The 18,763-nt window shown below is 42.3% G+C and overlaps 1 protein-coding gene across 1 annotated transcript; it reads left to right on the forward strand.

Moving 5' to 3' along the window:
* Positions 1-329: 329 nt before the first annotated feature.
* On the forward strand, positions 330-11,862 carry CHRNA9 (cholinergic receptor nicotinic alpha 9 subunit). Its single transcript, XM_054582253.1, has 5 exons — positions 330-393; positions 678-823; positions 1,788-1,942; positions 7,497-8,029; positions 11,321-11,862. Exons 1-5 carry the CDS (start codon positions 330-332, stop codon positions 11,860-11,862), a joined length of 1,440 nt encoding a protein of 479 aa, XP_054438228.1.
* Positions 11,863-18,763: the final 6,901 nt, after the last annotated feature.

Genomic DNA, 18,763 nt, shown 5'->3' on the forward strand with positions numbered 1-18,763 from the left:
CAGGTGCCTACCTGTATTTCCTTGGCAGTTTGGTCTGGATATTCCTGCTGAGGGTGGCTAGGGACCCTCAGCTGTGATGGCCCGCCCTGGGCAGCACGGCCTGACCTGACCCCCCGGGGACTCCGGGCATCTCAGCTGCTGGAGCCGCCAGTCTCAGATTACAGGAGAGGAGGGATCTCAGGCCCTCAGGCCCTCTGCGCAGTGCAAGCCTGAACTCTCCCACTGGCTGCTCTAAGACGGCCCCAGAGTGGGATCTTTGTGCCCAGGCCCTTCCCATGCACTGAGGGAAGTGGAAGCTGCACTGGGAATTACAGAGGCTCAGCGAAAAGATGAACTGGCCCCGTTCCTGCATCTCCTTCTGTTGGATTTACTTCTCTGCCTTCAGACTGAGAGGTAAGGGACCAGTGGGTGGGTAACCATCTCTGCTCATTTGGGACCACTTCTTTTGTGGGAGGTGGGGTAGGCCAGCAAACAGAGCCAGTGATCAAAGTGTGAAGAAGTGTGCCCTGCTTCTAGCTGATCCCGGTGGATCATGCTAGAAGAATAACTCTTGCCCACCAAAAGCTTGTCCCTAGTGGATGCCGACTCATAACTGAGGATGAGTCCTCAGTCTGCTCTCCTTTGTCTTGGAACATACACGACATTCAAGGTTGATCCAGGACTCTCTTTTCGAGCAGTTGCAGAAACAGCAGACGGCAAATATGCTCAGAAGTTGTTTAATGACCTTTTTGAAGATTATTCCAGTGCTCTTCGTCCAGTAGAAGATACAGATGAGGTCCTGAATGTCACACTGCAGATTACACTTTCTCAGATTAAGGACATGGTGAGTACCATAAAGTAGTGACTCTTTGGCATATTGCTTAGAAGGAAACGAATAGTGTTTTCCAAAGGGATGTTTTAGCTGGGGATCTGAGAGAGAATGAGAACAGACAGCTCTGGGTTTAAGCTGGTGGTGGAAGAGGACACCAGGGGGAGGAAGCGTTCTACAAAATTAATTTCACTACCTGTCACCTGTCCTGGCCATTATCAGTACCAGCCTTAGATCAGCTAAGGAAAGATGGTCTTACATGTTGTGTGATTACATTTCTATGAAATGTCCAATATAGGCAAAAATCATAGAGACCGAAAGCAGAGCATGGGCGGCCGGGGGCGAGGGATGGTGGGGAAGGCGGTGAGTGACTGCTCGATGGTCTTAGGGGGTTTTTTGGAGAGGGGAGCGACAAAATGTTCTGGAATTAGATAGTGGTGATGGTTGCATAATATTATGAAGATACTGGAAGCCGCAGAATGGGTAAACTGTAAAGCCACTTTAAAATGGTTAAAATGTTGAGTTTTATGTTATATGAATTTTATTCCAACTAAAAAAAAGGAAGGTGGTATTTTAAGATGACATATCTTATTTAGTGCTTATATCTGTTTAATTACACAAAGCTATGGAACCTGAAAGACTTTTCTTCTGTCTATTGTAAATAACATATCCTGACTTTCTCATTCAAAATGAATCAGCAGTTGATCATTTTTGGAGAATTTTGGGCAGTTGATTCATTCATGCAAAGGTCTGATGACTTAATTATTTTCTCACTTTACATTTTGAACACTAAATGAAGCAGAAAAAAAAAATGGCCTTGGCAGTCAATCAAGGGCTTAAACCAAGAAAGCTCTCACTTATTTACTGAAAACAGAACAGTGCTCTTGGAATTCCTGTGTGAAGAACAAGTGTTCTAGAGATGAAGGGCATTCAGCTGAGGCGTCCACTGAACAAAATTATATCTGGGTTCATTGTGCAGGATGAAAGAAACCAAATTCTAACTGCCTATTTATGGATCCGCCAAATCTGGCATGATGCGTATCTCACGTGGGATCGAGACCAGTATGATGGACTGGACTCTATCAGGATCCCGAGTGACCTGGTGTGGAGGCCAGACATTGTCCTGTATAACAAGTAAGCACAAGTCAGTAGTTTCTCAGGAATGAACTTGTTGATTTAAAAGAATGTAAACATAATTTTAAAATGAATATTTAAAACATGTCTGGGTATCAATTCCTGTTTCTAGGCCCTGAAATGATGGTCATAAAATCTTAGATGACAAAATAATAGCTCATAAAACTTAGAGCTACATTCTCCTTTTCAGGTAAGAACTGTACTAGAGTTTTCTAATACAGTTTTATTTAATTAGAGTTTTCTAGGGCTACTGTAACAACGTGCCACACACTGGGGAGCTTAAACAACACAAATGTGTTAATTCACAGCTCTCAGGCTAGAAGTCCATGATCAAGGTGTCAGTCAGCATGGTTGGTTCCTTCTGAGGACTGTGTGGAAGACTCTGTCCCTGGCCTCTCCCCTGGCTTCTGGTGATTACTGACCGTCTTTGTTGTACCTTGACTTGTAGAAACATCACCCCAACCTCTGCCTTCATCTTCTCATGGCATTTTCTCTGTGTCGTCTGTGTCCCTATACTCCCTTTTATAAGGACACCAATTGTGTTGGATTAGGTGTCCACCCTACTGTACCAAGGTGACCTCATCTTCACTAATTACATCTTTAATGACTCTATTCTGAATAAAGTCATATTCTGAAGTGTGGGGGGCTAGGGTTTCAACATATGAATTGGGGTTGGGGAGCACAGTTCAACCCATAATAGTGGCGTTCCCTTCTCCAAGATCACATGCCCATAACAATGATACTACTAAGATTAAATCAGAATGGGCCGGCTAGAAGCTGGCCTCCGAATTGTGGACTTGCATGGAGTGGAGGATGAACTAGATTATAAGGTCACCAGCTGGCTGGTCTCAGAGCAAGGGGCCTTGAGTAAGTGCGTAGGTAAGGCTTACGTTTCTCAAACTGTAAAGTGCACATGAATCACCTGCAGAGCTGGTTAAAACACAGATTCTGGCTTAGTGGGCCTGGGTAGAGTTTTTTGTTCCGCGTTTTCATAAGCTCCAGATTTTAGCCCTGCTGGTTCATGGACCACATTTTGAGAAGGGACCAGGTTGGTCTGTCACAATTCATGCTCAGTCACTCCACTCATTGTGAAAGAGGCTCTGCCTCTTTTTATTCTGGAACTCACGTTTCTGTGGGTTGGGGAAGGTTTGTCTTTGGCTCAGAACAAGGTGAATGGCAGGTAGCTCCTGAGCTCCCCTAAGAGAGACACAGCCTGCTAGTGGGCATGAGCGTCCCTTCAGCAAGTGGCCCTGGGGAACTGCAGCCTGGATTATAGTCTTGCCCTTTACTCACAGAGATCATCTGAGGGTCATGACCTCTTGAATCATAGCCCTGATCCTGCTGACCATTCCCCACCTGAGTGGCCAGAAGAATCTTCCACATTCCTTCCCAAGCAAGATAACATCCAAGTGCTTGCGCTTTATCATCCCAGCTCATTGCCTGCCCATGATCCCGTGTGCATACACAGATAAGGTGAGAATAAGCCATGTAGTCCGTTACCTCCTCTCACCCACCGGGTGCAGGGGAGTGATCAGAGAATACAGTTTATGGAGCGCACTTACAGCATTCTGTAAGTTCTAACAGTTCCTCATGGAGAAAACCCAGGCTGGGTCTCCTTTCCTTCCTGCTTTGATTGGCTGAAGCAGTGACTGACTCGTATTGAAATGCTTTCATGCAAACTTGCATGGTGACCTGCGTTAGGCCTACCCCAGATCCCCCTTATCAGAGACAGCAGTTACATGCTCATGGGCTCCCACAAACCTACTGTGGCTTTGGTAGGTTCTGTCCCCATTCTCCTTCCCTTGAGATGTGTGGGTTCTGATCCCTGTCCTTTCACGCACAGAAACTTTCACCACGCAGGTTAATCAATGCGGTTCTGTTCCTCCAGGTTGACTCTTTAGTCTTCCCTGCCCTCCCGTCACAGGCAGTTCGGTTGTGTTCTCTTTCTCAGTAACACCAGAGTTTTACTATTTAGAGAAAACTCTAAATGTAGCTATGGCTGGATGTCATTTGTATTTTTTTTCAACCAGTGAAATGAGAATAGAAGAGAGTTACATGATTAGGTGAAGGAGGGACCCCCAATCATAACCATTTCCCCGACCCTGGTTGTTCTAGCAAAATCCCTGGACCTACAGAATCTTCTGATCCCAGGGGATAATATTACTCCTTTCCAGAAGCTGGTACAGAACCTTGTAGACCACAAAATGGGCTGTCTGAGCAGTTGTAGGGAGAGGAAAGAGGCATATAAGGCAGGTGATGCAGGCCGTGTGATAAAGATAGTTCAGGTAGGAAGACAGCTAACATCCAGATTCACGGTTAGTGCCTAAATCCGTGGAGCTAGACTTTTAGGGAGTGGTCAGGGTGCTCATAGGCCTGGAAGCTGCTGCATATGAGTTGAGGTTGAATTTATTGATGCTTAGTTTGGAGGAGAAAAGTCCTTGGGAAGACTTGATGGCTATCATAGGCAATCACAAAGGAAATAAGGCAGGGAAAAGAGAGAAAATTGCCCCAGAGGATAAAACCCAAGACAATGAAAAGAAATTAAAGGGAAGATAAGCAATTAAAAAACAATAACTAATAACTTGAGCAATAAATTTTCCCAAGAAGTAGTGAGCTCTTCAGGAAGATAATGGTTTGAACAGATACTGACTCTGTTACGATATCAGCAAAGGAATAAGTAAATTGGGGGGTCAAAGTTCTGGTATCATTGTAGTGTAAGTGTATGGCCAATATAATGGTTAGTGTAAGTGGCTACAAGAATTTCTGACATTTTTAGATTTGGGAAAGAATGGATTATAGAAATTCCAAATGGGCATTTATTATGAGAGAGTTCTAATTGTTGGGTTTAATAGGTAGTTTTAATACTTGAATTGTAGATCTAGTGAGGAATTGGATGCCCTATTGTATTCAGAAAAATTTTCTGCAGTTTAACCTTGAATCTCAGTTAAGTAGACTGGATAAGTGATTTTTAACTGGTGTCCTGCAAGAATTTCTAAAACATGCAATACCTGACTATTTAGTCAGGGGCACTGACTTCTTTTCCCTTAGATTGTCAAATAAAAAAAAATGACAACAGCCAACACAATAATAACTGTCTAGTGTGAATGAATCAAAATTATACCTATTTTTTGTCAGATCGGCAAAAAATATAATATAATTTTGGGCGTGCCACAGAACTTTAATAATTAGTTTACATGTGCTGCTAGATGAAAAAGGTTGAAAATCGCTGGCCTAGATGACTGAGGGGACAGTGAAGTTTTTAGAGGAGATTGCGAATAAGGGAGTAGGAAGAGGAATAAGTTTGGAAAAAAAGATGACGAGTTTGGTGTGAGACCGGTTCAGTTGCAGGGACCAAAGGAACATCCACATGGTGATGACCAATGAAGAAATTGCAAAGGCAAGACTTAAACCTGGAAAGGAGGTCAAGAGCAGAGATAGCAGAAGCTCTTTAACCCCTTGTAGAACTTCTCAAGGAAGGAAAGAAGATGGCTGAGGATAAAATTGGGGAAACTCTTCATTGAAGAATTTACAGAATACAGAAGAAATGGATAAAGGGAGGAGAAGGAGAACTGAGACAGAGCTGTCATAGAAACTAAGGGAGAAAGGATGTCTAGGAACAAACCACAGTGTGAAATGCTTGAGAAGAGTTGAACAGGATAGGGACTCAGAAGCTGTCCTTAGATTTGCCCGTTTGTAAGTCATGAATGACCTTTGAAAGAGATCCCGCTAGGAGGAAGCCAAGTGGCAAGAGAGTAAGCAAGATGGGGAAGTAGCGGCAGCAGGTATCCCTTACTCTTGAGAGCAGTCTGTGGAAAGAGAGAAAAGAGGTGGGAAGTATGGGAGGAAGAGAAGTTGGTAGTAGATACTTGGGAACAGAGTTGGGAAAGGACTAGAAGAGCCAGAGAGAGTAAGAGAGACCAAGAGAAGCGAAATCCTGAAGGAGACTTGGGAGGAGAGAAACCACAGCACCCAAGGGAAGTTAGCCTTGGAAGAAAAGGGGGTTTCTTTTTAATGTGGAAGAGGAAAAAAGGAGATTCTTGAAAGATGGAGACATTGGAGGTGGACAAGGGATGGGTTGTGGGCTGAAATGAATGTACCCGTCTGTGCTGAGGTTCCAGGCTCTCGGATGAGTGAAACCTTGCCGACCCTCACTGTTCTCTCCCATACAACCCCGCACCTCCAGCTCTGGGGATGGGATTCTTACAGCCCCCTCTGGGGGAGGCCCCCTCTTGTCTGCCTTTCTTATGTGCAAGGCATTCTGTAATGTGTTGAGGGATAAGTTAGGATTTAAAACTCACTCTGTGGACTCAAGGAGCAGTCTAACAAGAAATGTACGTAAAAACTATAATATAGGGTAAAAATGTAAGTTCCTTATAACATAGAAATGAAGTGCCATGGCCCTTCAAAGATGGAGATTTCATTTGACTGGAGAGAAAGGGAAGGCTTATCATAGGTGGGTCTTTTTAAAAATGCATTTTTATTTATTTTTAAATTTTGTTATTCAATTGCGGTTGACATTGAATAGCATGTTAGGGGGCGGGTCTTGAACAATGTATTAGATTTCTGCATGCAGAATATTATAGATGGAAGAAAGAGTTTGAGTAAAAGAGGGAAACACAGGATCTGTTATGGTTTCAGCCTTGGTTGGTGGAGTGTGAGACCATGGGAGACATGAGGCTGGAAAGGGGGATGGGAGTAGATCATGGAGCATCTAGAATAGGACATTGGTCATGAAGTGAATAAATAAGAATGTCTTTAAACTCCTTCTGAGATAGTGGGCTCCTTTGTCCTCTGGCTTTGGCAAATAGGGAGCACCAGTGGGCAAGTAAAGGGAGAAAAATTGAGGTCAGGATATGCATTCCCTTGCTCCCTTCCTAAAGAGTTACTCTTTGTCTGGCTGTTCCTGGACAGGAAGTCGTAACTCCTATTATGGCTTCATCAACAGTCCACCTGCCTTGCAGTGGTGGCACAGAAAGAGTAATTTTCTAAAGGGTAGTAAAAATTCTGTACCCCAAAATGCCAGGCATAAATGTCCACAAAGAAAATTTATCCAGAGTAAGTGATTATCTCTTCATCTATGGGTGAGTGAATTTTTTCTGTTTTCCAAACGTTCTATAATAGACACATACAAATCTTTCGACAGCAACAAAAATTTATTTTAATGTTCTTGTGCTCAAAGTTAACAAAATCAGGTAAGCAGAGCCTCCCTTTTAGATTTTGGCTTTGACAGGCTTACTTTTGTGTAAACATACACTGGTTGCGTAAATCACTGCACCTGGACGAAGAGAGTGGCACTGGGACTGGAGAGGAAGGGACATAGAACAGAGGGGCTTTAAAGGAAGAATCCAGACAACTTGCCCCTCGCTAGTCACAGGAGACAGAGGAGAAGAGCAAATTAGAGTTGATCTCAGATTTTCAAGACAAAGTGATAAGGAGAATGGTGGCCCATTGCCAAAGACATTAAAGTGATGGACTCAGGCGGCGAGCTGTCTGGAGTGGAAAGTTGGTGGGTTCCTCTAGCAAGCTGCTCTCATTTTCCTCCTCTAACCTCCAGGGCCGACGACGAATCTTCCGAGCCTGTGAATACCAACGTGGTCCTGCGATATGATGGGCTGATCACCTGGGATGCACCGGCCATCACCAAAAGCTCCTGTGTGGTGGATGTCACTTACTTCCCCTTTGATAATCAGCAGTGCAACCTGACCTTTGGCTCCTGGACCTACAATGGCAATCAGGTGGACATCTTCAACGCCCTGGACAGTGGCGACCTCTCCGACTTCATTGAAGACGTGGAGTGGGAGGTCCATGGCATGCCTGCCGTGAAGAATGTGATCTCCTATGGCTGCTGCTCGGAGCCATACCCTGACGTGACATTCACACTCCTTCTGAAGAGGAGGTCCTCCTTCTACATCGTCAACCTCCTCATCCCATGTGTCCTCATATCTTTTCTGGCTCCCTTGAGTTTTTATCTTCCTGCAGCCTCTGGGGAGAAGGTGTCCCTGGGAGTGACCATCCTGTTAGCCATGACTGTATTTCAGCTCATGGTGGCAGAGATCATGCCGGCCTCAGAAAATGTCCCTCTCATTGGTGAGTTCAAGCTTCTTACTCTTCGAGCCTAACTTCGTGGTGACTGGGGCTGTATCTGTGCCTTTAAACCTGTAAAAATTAGGCCAGCTTCACACTCCACACAGTGGAGTGTGTCCCATGCTTCATCTAGTGTCTTTGGTTGAGTTCTTTGAATACAGACGTGGCTGTTGGAAACAAAACTGGTCTGTGGTCTCCAGAGTGACCCAAAGGAAGACTGAGGGGCAATCTAGTATAAAGCAGTGGTTCTCAAAAGGGGGTCCCCAGACCCACAACATCAGCATAGGTTTAGAAAGGCAACTTCTCGGGGCCCACCCTAGACTTAGTGAATTAGAAGCTTTGGGAGTGAGGGCTGGCATCTGTTTTAATAAGACTCCTGGGTGATTTTGAGGTGCTTTGCATTCACATCTAAAACCACTGGTTTATAGTTTAAGGCCTTGATTTTGAAGTCAAAAAAATCTACATTTGAACTCTGACTTCCCTCATTCCTTGGTCAACCTTAGACAAGTTACTTAATCTTTGAGTCTCTGCTACATCGTAAGCAAAATTTATGTAACTGCTTTCTCATGTGTCTGTTGTCTAGTGCAAAACCTGGCATATGGTAAGTGTCAAGAAAACAGTGACTGTTTTTATCTTTTCACTTTGCAAGGGGTCTCTTCTTGGGAATAGTGGCAAACATAATAGAAATGATAAACTGGATTTTTAAGCCTACCATCTACTTTTAATGGCATATTTCTGTCGGGTCTAATAGGTGTGGAAGGGCTTGTTAAAATGCAGGTTCCTATACTGAAAGAGTTTAATAATCTTGGGCAAGATTTGAGAATCTGAGGTGATTCTAAAGTAGATCACATTTTTATCAATCTGCAATAATGAAATGTCCCTCTAAGGATGGAGTGTAAACAGGGGACTACTGTGGGGGTTTTTTCCCCCTCAGATTTTATTTATTTATTTTTAGAGAGAGGACAAGGAAGAAAGAAAGAGAAACATTGACATGTAAGAGAAACATAGATTGGTTGTCTCTCACATGCCTCCCAACTGAGGACCTGATCTGCAACCCAGACATATGCCCTAGCTGGGAATTGAACTGACGACCCTTTGGTTTGCAGGCTAGTGCTCAATCCACTGAGCCAACCAACTGGGGGTGGCTTTTTTTTTTTTTTTTTTTTTACTTACCTTGTTCTGAGATCTCCCTAACACTTCGATACCCATGCCCTGCCACCAACAATGCCACTCAGCTCCAATGCCTCTATGTCACTGCTGTGTTGTTGTAAAAGATGCTCACCTAAATCAAAAGGTAGACCTAATTTTTAGTTCCTTAGAGTAGGCAATGAGGAGACATTTCAGAACAAGAGACATAGAGATCGATATCAAAGGAATATTGCATTTCCCTTTTACCCTCTACTGAAACCTATATTATCTGATATTTAGGCATTACTACATTGGCTTCTCTGTTTGGAGGTTTGTTTCTTATGTCTCTCTAAGCAAAACACAGACACACATGCACCTTTTAAAAAAATAGACACAGAAGTTTCTCTACCCCCTACTCTACCAGTAATAAAGAGGAAGAGGTGTAATGGCATTTTTATTACCTCTTCTGAGAGGCAGAAATGATGGACAGTGATGGCATCCAATCATAACCCTATCTGAAGCAACATTAATTGGTAGATCCCTCTCTCTTCTTGAGCAGTGACATTCAACGGCAAGCTTGCTGTTCCTAAAGAGATGTCTCAGGACATGTCTGAGGAATTCTGCAGGCATTACCTTTGTTTCTGTGCTAATACAAAATGTATATTTTTTAGGAAAGGTGCACACAGATCTTGAGGATATGTATTAACAATCATAATTTATTTGTAACACCTATGAAATGTACTTCCAGTCTTATACAAATGTGTTTTCTTCATTAATTATGACATTTGATCTAGGTACCTGGCTCTTAGCCTTTACCAGACTAAGAAAAGTTCTATTGATTTTAGTTTTACTCAGAGCTTTTAACAAATAATAAACAAATGATGAATGTTATTAAATCCATTGTTTTTGTCTACTAAGATAATCACAAGAGTTTTTTCTTTCACTCCATTTATGTGGTGAATTAGGTTTTCTGATGTTGAACTAAACCCTCCTTTATCATGATGAATTAACTTTTTAAGACACCAATTGGTTTAGTTAGCTAATAATTGTTATAGGACTTACTCAAATATGTCTGCAAGTGAAATAGCCTTAATATTCCCTTTCTTATTATTTTTGGAATCAAGGTTAAATTGACTTCATAAAATAACCAGGCAGTTTTTCCTCTTTTTATTTTTCTGTGACAACTTGAATAAAAGGAATTACCTATGTCTTAAAAGTTTGGTAAGATTCACCTATTAAACCTTTTGGCCCTAGAGTATTTGAGGGGAGGGTCATTACAAGTATTTGATTAATTCTGTTCCTAGTTAAGTGTTCCTTCTTCTTACACTAAATTTGACATCTGATATATTTCTAGAAATTTCATCTAGGATTTTTCAAATGTATCATCGTACAGCTATTGATAAGATTATTATACTGTTTTCTAAATATTGATTTTGTTATTTCCTCTTTTGTATTGTCTCTCTTTCTTTCCCCACTACTACGTCCTTCTATTTTCTTAGTGGCCTTATCAATACTTTATCAATTTCATTACTTTTTCAAATAGCTTGCTTTTGATTTTGCTCATCTTCTTGGTTTTTTTTGTTTTGTTGTTGTTTTATATTTAAATATTTTTACCCTTATTTTTGCTGCTTCCTTCCTTAATTTTTTTTACAGGAATATTTGCTTTATGCAGTCACATACTAATGACTTAGTGACATAGTGTCTCTTCTTATCTAATAGCAATGACCTTTCACATTAATGAGGTCTGAAGACAATTCTGAAAACTGGCTGACATCACTTATTATTTGTTTGTTTGTTGAAAGTGAAAGTTTTTCAAGTCATGATCTAAGCAAACATTCATAAACCTTTTAACCTGGGACAAGGGACAGTGCTGAGGGCTTTACATGGATCGCCTTAATTGAGCCTCACCATATTCCTGTTAGTTAGATACTGTTGTTATACTCACTATTACAGAGAAAGAAGCTAAAGCTTAGTGGGGTTATGTGTACAACTTATATCAGGCCACAAGTCAAGTGAGCGATAGAGCTGGAATTTGAACCCAGGGAGTTTGATTCAAAAGTGTATAATGGTACCCATTAGTACATATAACTTCCTTAGAAAAAGTGTTTGTCTTTTGAGCCAAACATAGGACAGTTTTAAGCTGACATGGTTGCTGATGTTTTCCAGGAAAATACTATATAGCCACTATGGCCTTGATCACAGCTTCCACTGCCTTGACCATCATGGTGATGAATATTCACTTCTGTGGGGCCGAGGCCCGGCCAGTGCCACACTGGGCCAGGGTGGTTTTCCTGAAGTACATGTCCAGGATGTTGTTCGTCTACGACGTGGGTGAGAACTGCCTTAGCCCCCGCCGCGACAGGGAGCGGGACCACCTCACGAAGGTTTATGACAAATTTCCAGAGCCTAATCTGAAAACGGCCAGAAACAAAGGCTTCCCCAGAAAGAAGGAGATGAACAAGCTCGTAAAGAATGACTTGCGGTGTCAGGGAGAGAACCCACAGGATGCTGACAGTTATTGTGCGCGCTACAGAGTGCTGACGAGGAACATCGAATACATTGCCAAGTGCCTCAAAGACCACAAGGCCACCAATACCAAGGGGAGTGAGTGGAAGAAGGTTGCGAAAGTCATAGACCGATTCTTCATGTGGATATTTTTCATTATGGTGTTCGTGATGACTGTTTTGATCATAGCAAGAGCAGATTAGTAGGCATTTGGTGTGTGGAGGATAAATTAATAGAGTTCCCTGTGATCTACTTTAGTAATTCTTCCAAGTCATATATATCATATATACATGAATATGATATGTAATATAGACACAAATATATATAATTAATAATTTAGGTGTTATGTTGTCTTTTAATTTTTAACTTCAAATCAAGAAGAAAGAGAAAGAACTCATGGGCACGGACAACAGCACGGTGATTGCAGGGGGCTGGGGGATGGGTGGGAGTGGAGGAGGGTGTGGGGGATAAATGGAAAAGGGGGGAAATCGGGACAACTGTGACAGAAGAACAATTAAAAATGATTTAATAAAAAACAAATAAATAAAAATAGTAATGGAAAAAATACAATAAAAAATAATGTATAAAGAGAGAAAAAATCAAATAAATATTTTAGGAATCTGTCAGGTTAAATTAAGCAGGAGGGCCAAAATTTCACGGATAGGAATATGGAGGAAATAGGCAAGGACTCCTTCATAGCCTGCCACAGTGGGAAGTGGCTGGCGTCTGGGTTCCACAGCTAGTATCCCCTTTAGCAATACAAATAACGAGGTAAACGACATTGCTGTTTAAATAAAACTGATTTTCCCTTTATTCCCTATTAAAACATGCTTTTAAAAAAGAAAAATAGTCATATATTCCTTAATGTGGTTTAAGTCTTGATGTTATCTTTCTCAAGCATGGTGCATTTTAAGCCATATCTCATATAATGGAGTTAAAAGCATTGTCCCATGTAAAGAAAGTCTAAGGATCAGCATCTCGATGGGGAAGAGAGTTTTCTTCATAACGATGATGTTGTGTATATTGGTGGTGATGTTTTATACAAACTCTAACAATGAAGTTGTTCCTGTATTTAGTCTGATTTAAATAAGACTGTCAGCAAACTGAGCTCACTCATCCATCCATTCATTCATTCATTCACCAGGCATTTATTGGGTTTCTCCTACACATCAAAGCTACACGATTCACATTTACATTGTCATAGCAAATCTTATGCGTAAGGCTGATCCCTTTTGATCTTCACAACATTCTGTAAGTTAGGCAGGGGGGTGTTTCTAGACTTGTTTCTCAGAGGAAGAAACTATGTCAGAGGAAGGCGGACATCAGTAGCCTGCCTCCTCCGCATTCAGCCCGGTGGTGAGCGGAGCTGGGATTGCAGCCCTCAGCACCGTGACGTTGAGCTGGGGCCAAGCTTGCTAAAGCCGCGTTGCTTTTAGCCATGGCAGATCATGATTTAAGATAGGGGAGACAGAGAGATCCTCATTCTGAATTCTGAATTTCTGCCCTAAATTACTTCCTTTGCTTCTCAACTTTTTTCCTACTTTGAATAAAATGTGTTTTCAAAATTTCTCCCACTATCCACTTGATTAAAATGATCCAAGTGCTAATACCCACTTCCTGACTTCCCACTCGTCAACTATTCTTTTCCCAATTAAAAAAAAAAAGGAAGAGAAGTGGAGAGAAGTCAGGGGTTATCCCAGGAAACAGAGGATAGTAGTTGGTTTAAACATATAGACATTGTTTTTTTTATTCTTCTATTTATTTATTTATTTGCAAAACATTTACCGTGCACCTACCGTATACTGAGTGCTATGTCAGTCTTGGAGGGAACAAATACAAAACATGGTTTAACCCTCCAGTTGCTCACATGTTGCTCTCAATTAAAGAAGACAGTCAAGAAAACAGACAAATACAATGTAGTGTAAAAAGTGCTATCACAGAAACATGGACAAAATATCATGGAAATAACAATGACGAATGTGCATGAGGGAGAGCTTGGGAACAACTTTGTGGGGTTATAACATTTGAGCTGGGCTTTGAAAGACGAGTAGGAGTCTGTTAAGGAAACAAGCAGGGTAGGCACCAGAAGGCATTCAGGAAAAGGGTGGGAGCAGAGCTTAGGAGGCCAGAGGCCCTTAGTCTACTCGTGGAATAGACCACGAGCAATGTAACTTGGAATCTGACAATTTTTCTTCTCTATTTTAATTACAGAAGTACTTTTATCAGTTACAGTTGCATTTGGCTGCAAATAACAGAAAACCTAGTGGCCCATGTCTTAAACAGATGGAAATTATTCATCTACACAAAAATAAGTCCACAGTTACAAAGTCCAGGGATCTTTCCATTTTTTTCCTCTGTTGTTTTAAGGCATTAAATTTGTGATAATTTGTTACAACAGCAATAGAAAACTAATATAGGACCCAATGAACAATTCTGTATATATAACTTCTTCCATATTTTAGATTATTTGTTTGGGATAGATTTGTCTTAGCCAGACTGAAACAATTTTATTGAGGCATGCTAAATAAATTGAACTTTGTCTTGAAAACATTGGGAAACCATAAAAGGATTTAAAACTAGAGAATGATAGATAGTGTCAGATTCTTGTTTCAGAAGTGACTGTGGTGGCGACTACAAGATTGTAGAGAAAAACAGAGAAAAGGCAGAGGGATCTGTTGGAATGTTTTTGTTTTTGTTTTTACCAGTTCAGGGACAAGATAATGAAAGTTTCACCCCAAATGGTGGGAATCAGAAAACGAGTGACAAAGGATTTATAACCTAGAATACACAAAACTTGGTGACTAGTTGGAGAAGGGGTTAGGAAAAGAGTGGCATTGAAAATAATTCTGAGTTTTCTATCTCAGACAACAGAGGTGAAGAATAAAGGAAGACCAGCTTTTGGAGGAAAGAATTCTCCAAATGTTTAAGGCATCGTGAGCTGGACATGCTTCTAGGGCATCCTGGTGGGATATCTAATAAATAGTGAACATCTATTTGGAACTTTGGAGAAAAGTGAAAGTTTTTAAAAAAGATTTACTCTCAAGTTAATTGTTAAAGTATTTATTAAGTGATTTCAGTGAGTAGAACACAGTGCTGCAAACAGCGAGAAAATCAAGTGAATGGAAACACATTCTTTGCCAGAATTCCAGAAGCTCAGAACCATCACGCATCATTAAAGCGTTCACCTTGTTAAACTGTCATTTCTCCATTCACACAGCTGCTTCCCTAAGAATATTTAGTTCCTCTCCAGGCCTACGGCCCAGCAGCTCTGCCATTATTCTCTTCTTGTCCTTTGTCATAAGGATATTATTCTCTTTTCAGCCTTTGTGTGCAGTAACGGGCATAGCACGAGGTCATTAGTCATTAAGCAACTGTTGAATGGACGCGTCAGTGAAAGGACGGGCTGTAGGAGGGTCCAGCGAAGGGCCAGGGAGGTGCAGGCCGTGACAGGGAGCCTATCGCATGCAGGAGATTAAAGCGAGCGCCAGATGGATGAGAGTTAGATGTAAAAACAAACAAAGTCCGTAAGAAAATACCGGAGGCTTTCTAAATATATTCTTTACCTCACTAAATTTTAAGATGCGGCTGCTAGGAAAGAGGAGCTCAGGGCCCTTGAAAGGAGAGGAACGAAGGGGACTGGTTTGGACTGCTTAGTTGACTGAGGAGGAAGGGGTGCCCGCGGGAGGTCCGAGGGGGAGACGGAGTTGCCAGGATGAGTTGGGAGAGTGCCAGGTTGCAGGCAGCCGGAAGGACAGAGTTCAAGCTTAAGGGCAGAGCAGGGCTTATTATTACTGAGAAAGAGAAAGGAGGCCTGAGAGGCGGAGCGGTACGATGGAATCAGTGACCCAAAAAGACGCAAGAACAGGGCTGGGTCAGGCTGAGCCTTGCGACGTTTAAAAAGCACCCACGACTCTGTTTAGTCTGACTGTCGTGGTGCACCGAGGTGTGCCTGGGTTTGCTGAGGTCCTGACCTTCGTTCTTTTTCCTTCATTAAACTCTGCCTACTTTTCCATCAGCTCATTGCTCAAACCAGCACTTGCCAAACCGGCCATGGGCAAACCTGGCAAACGGACTGTCTTGGTCAAACTGGAAACACAGGTTTTGGAATGTCTTGAGCAACAGCGGTGAGGCCGCTTGCAACGTCGTCAATGCCTGAAGCTTGCGAAGAGCTCTCTGCCTATTTCTTCCTTCCTCTCAGATCACACCTTTGAAGTAGATCTTAGCTGTGAAGACTTTATAAGCCTGTCAATATATCCAAGCCTCTTTTAATCCTTAAAAAATAAACCCTGGGATAAAACCTCCCCCGTCTCTGCGTATTTCTCTCTCTTTACTCTCCCAGCCAAGGTTTCTCTCCGGATCATTCAGGGTTCCAGCAAGGCAGGGATGGTGTGTTCAAATTAGGATAATTCAAGAAAAGTTTAATAAAGAACTCTTTGTAAAGGTGTGGGCAAGATGTAAAGAAACACAAGGGGCGGTAGAAACACCAGAACTGGAAGAGCAGAGTTATCACCACTCCGAGGCCTGAAAGCAGGCAGAAGGGGGTGGTTACCTGAACCCAACTGTGATCTGGGGTTGAGTGAATGCAGTGGACTCTGTAAGAAAGGAATTGGGGGACTATACATCCCCAACTCACTCTCCGTCTTCCCTCCAATCTGGTACCAGGGCTTACCATTGGCCAAACTCAATGGAGTCATGGGAATTTTTTGACGTTGCCTTGTATCTGGGACAAAGAGAAGGGTGGCGAAGGAGAGAGTGTGGATCTGGAGGGACAAAGGAGAGACATCTGACACATTCCTTCACTCTGACTTAACTCTACATTTAAAACCTAATTTCTTTTCACCCCACCCAACTGAAACTGCTCTAGCCAAATTCACTATTTGGTGATTGCCAAATCCGCTGGATATCCTCTGAGGCCTCTCTGTTGACTTCAGTGCAACTGACTACTTCCTCCTTCTTAAACCTTTTCTTCTATTACCACTTTCTGCTTCTTAAAAAGCTCATTCTCAGAACCCATGGCTGGCTCCAGGTCCCCCTCTTCTGGTGAAGTTTGATGTCCCTCAGTGTCCCATCCTCAGCTCTCCTCCTTCATGCCTTTTACTACTACATGTATCCTGATGGTTCTCAAAAGGACTTGTGCAATCGTGGGCTCTGCTCAGCTCCAAACCCAATGCAATCTTCATGCCAACTGAGTACCACCACTTGAACATCTCACAAGCTTTCAAATTCAACATATTTCAAACAAAGCTCATTATCTACATTGCCACCCAAGTCTACTCTTCTTCCTGTGTTTCAGTGTTATTTAGCTGTACCAACACCAATTCTACCACTGAGGCTAAAACTCAGGCAGTCATTCTAGATTCTTACCTAATCTAACATGAAACCAGTCACTGATTTTGATCCTGCCTGGTAAGTGATTTTCAAATCTGTCCTCTTCTTGCTCTACCCCTGGCAATTGCCTTATTTCAGCTCTTTGTCATTTTTGCCTGGACTATTGCAGTAGGACCTTAACCAGGCCTCCTGTCTCCAGTTTCTTCCCTTTCTATTCCATCTTCTTCATCACTGCCAAACTGATCTTGTGACTCTACAACCTAAAACTTTTAAATGGCTAACTGAATACATATGAGTTGGATGAAGTCCAACTTCCTTAATATGACATAGCAGAGATTAAAAATGTGAATATATGTGTTTTCTTTTCTGCTGCTCTATTAAGAGGTGTTCCTTTGTTCACTCTGAGGGCATAAATTATCTTCTTGGCATAGAAAGTAACCATCTTACTATCTCTTGCAAGAGCAGTAATCAGACCTTTTCTATTGTGAGAGTCTGAGCAATTGGGGTCTTCATCATGCAAAGAGGGATAGAAACAAGACTTTTAGTGTTTGATGATTCAAAAAGGAGGAACAAGACTGGCTTTTCACCGTGGGCGTGTGACTCAGGCTGAACTAGACATACGCTGAGACCTGGAATCTTAAAGTTTACATGGAAGGATGAATTCTAAACACCAACAGCCAAGAAAAATCTGCAAAAGAAGACCTTGAGGGGTACTTGTCTGAGAAGGTATTGGAGGCCATGATAAGCACATAAAATTAGGGTTAGATGTGGTAGAAATAGACAAGAGCAAACAAAGAAACAAATAAAAGTCAGTAAAAATGAATTGAGAATTCAGAAATTCTCAGTATATGTGAGAATTTGATACATGATAATAAGGATAGTTCAATTCAGTGGGGAAAGGTTAGCTATTAAAAAAATAAATGGTATTCTATCTTAAATAAGATACAAATATTAATTTAAAATAGATTAAAGCCTTAAATGTAAAAAACAAAGCCAAACGATATGAATTCTGTAAGATAGGAGATCCCCTCCAAGGATCTCCCCTGAGCAACAGCAATTTTGGAGCCATTCACAGCCCGAAGTGCCTTTGTGGGAGCCTTGTGGGATCCAGATGAGACACTGTAAAACCCTGGAGGAGTCAAAGGCTGAGGAGAGCCATTTTGAAAAGACAGACACATGTCCAGGTGGCAAACTCACCAACTGCGCTCTTGGCTACAGACCTGGAAACAGGTCCAATGCACTTGGCCGTAGCCTCACTTGGCATTGGCCTTGGACTTGCCTACAGTACCATCTGCCAAAGGACCCTGCAGGACACACACCCATCTGGTAAGTATGGCCTATCAACCTCAGTCTAACTGCAGATCCTGCAATGGGCTTGTCACTGGGCTCCAGCCGCTCTTAGCCATGGGCCAGGGACCCACCAGGAGACATGCCTACCTGTGCCCCAGGAGGTAGGCCCACTTTCCTGAGTCTGACCACAATCCTGAAGCAGCTCCACGACTCTGTCTGGCCCCTCAACTTCAGTCCAGGAGCAGTCCTGCCTGCCCAAGGATCCTGCGGGAGACACGTTCCTCAAAGGCAGGTCCAGCAACCTTGGTCCAAATGCAGATTCTAAAACAGTCCTATGGTTTGGTTCCCGCTCTTCTTAGGCATGGTCTGGGCCACTCCTGTCTGCCCAGGGACCTGACACCCCAAGGAATTTAAAAGAACAAACCAAGCCCAAAGTTAGCAGAAGGAAAGAAATAGAGATTAGAGCAAAAGTAAATGAAATAGAGA

Source organism: Pteronotus mesoamericanus, unplaced genomic scaffold (genome assembly GCF_021234165.1).
Source record: "Pteronotus mesoamericanus isolate MK-2021 breed Mesoamerican mustached bat unplaced genomic scaffold, CSHL_Meso_final contig_68, whole genome shotgun sequence".
Classification (NCBI taxonomy): Eukaryota; Metazoa; Chordata; class Mammalia; order Chiroptera; family Mormoopidae; genus Pteronotus; species Pteronotus mesoamericanus.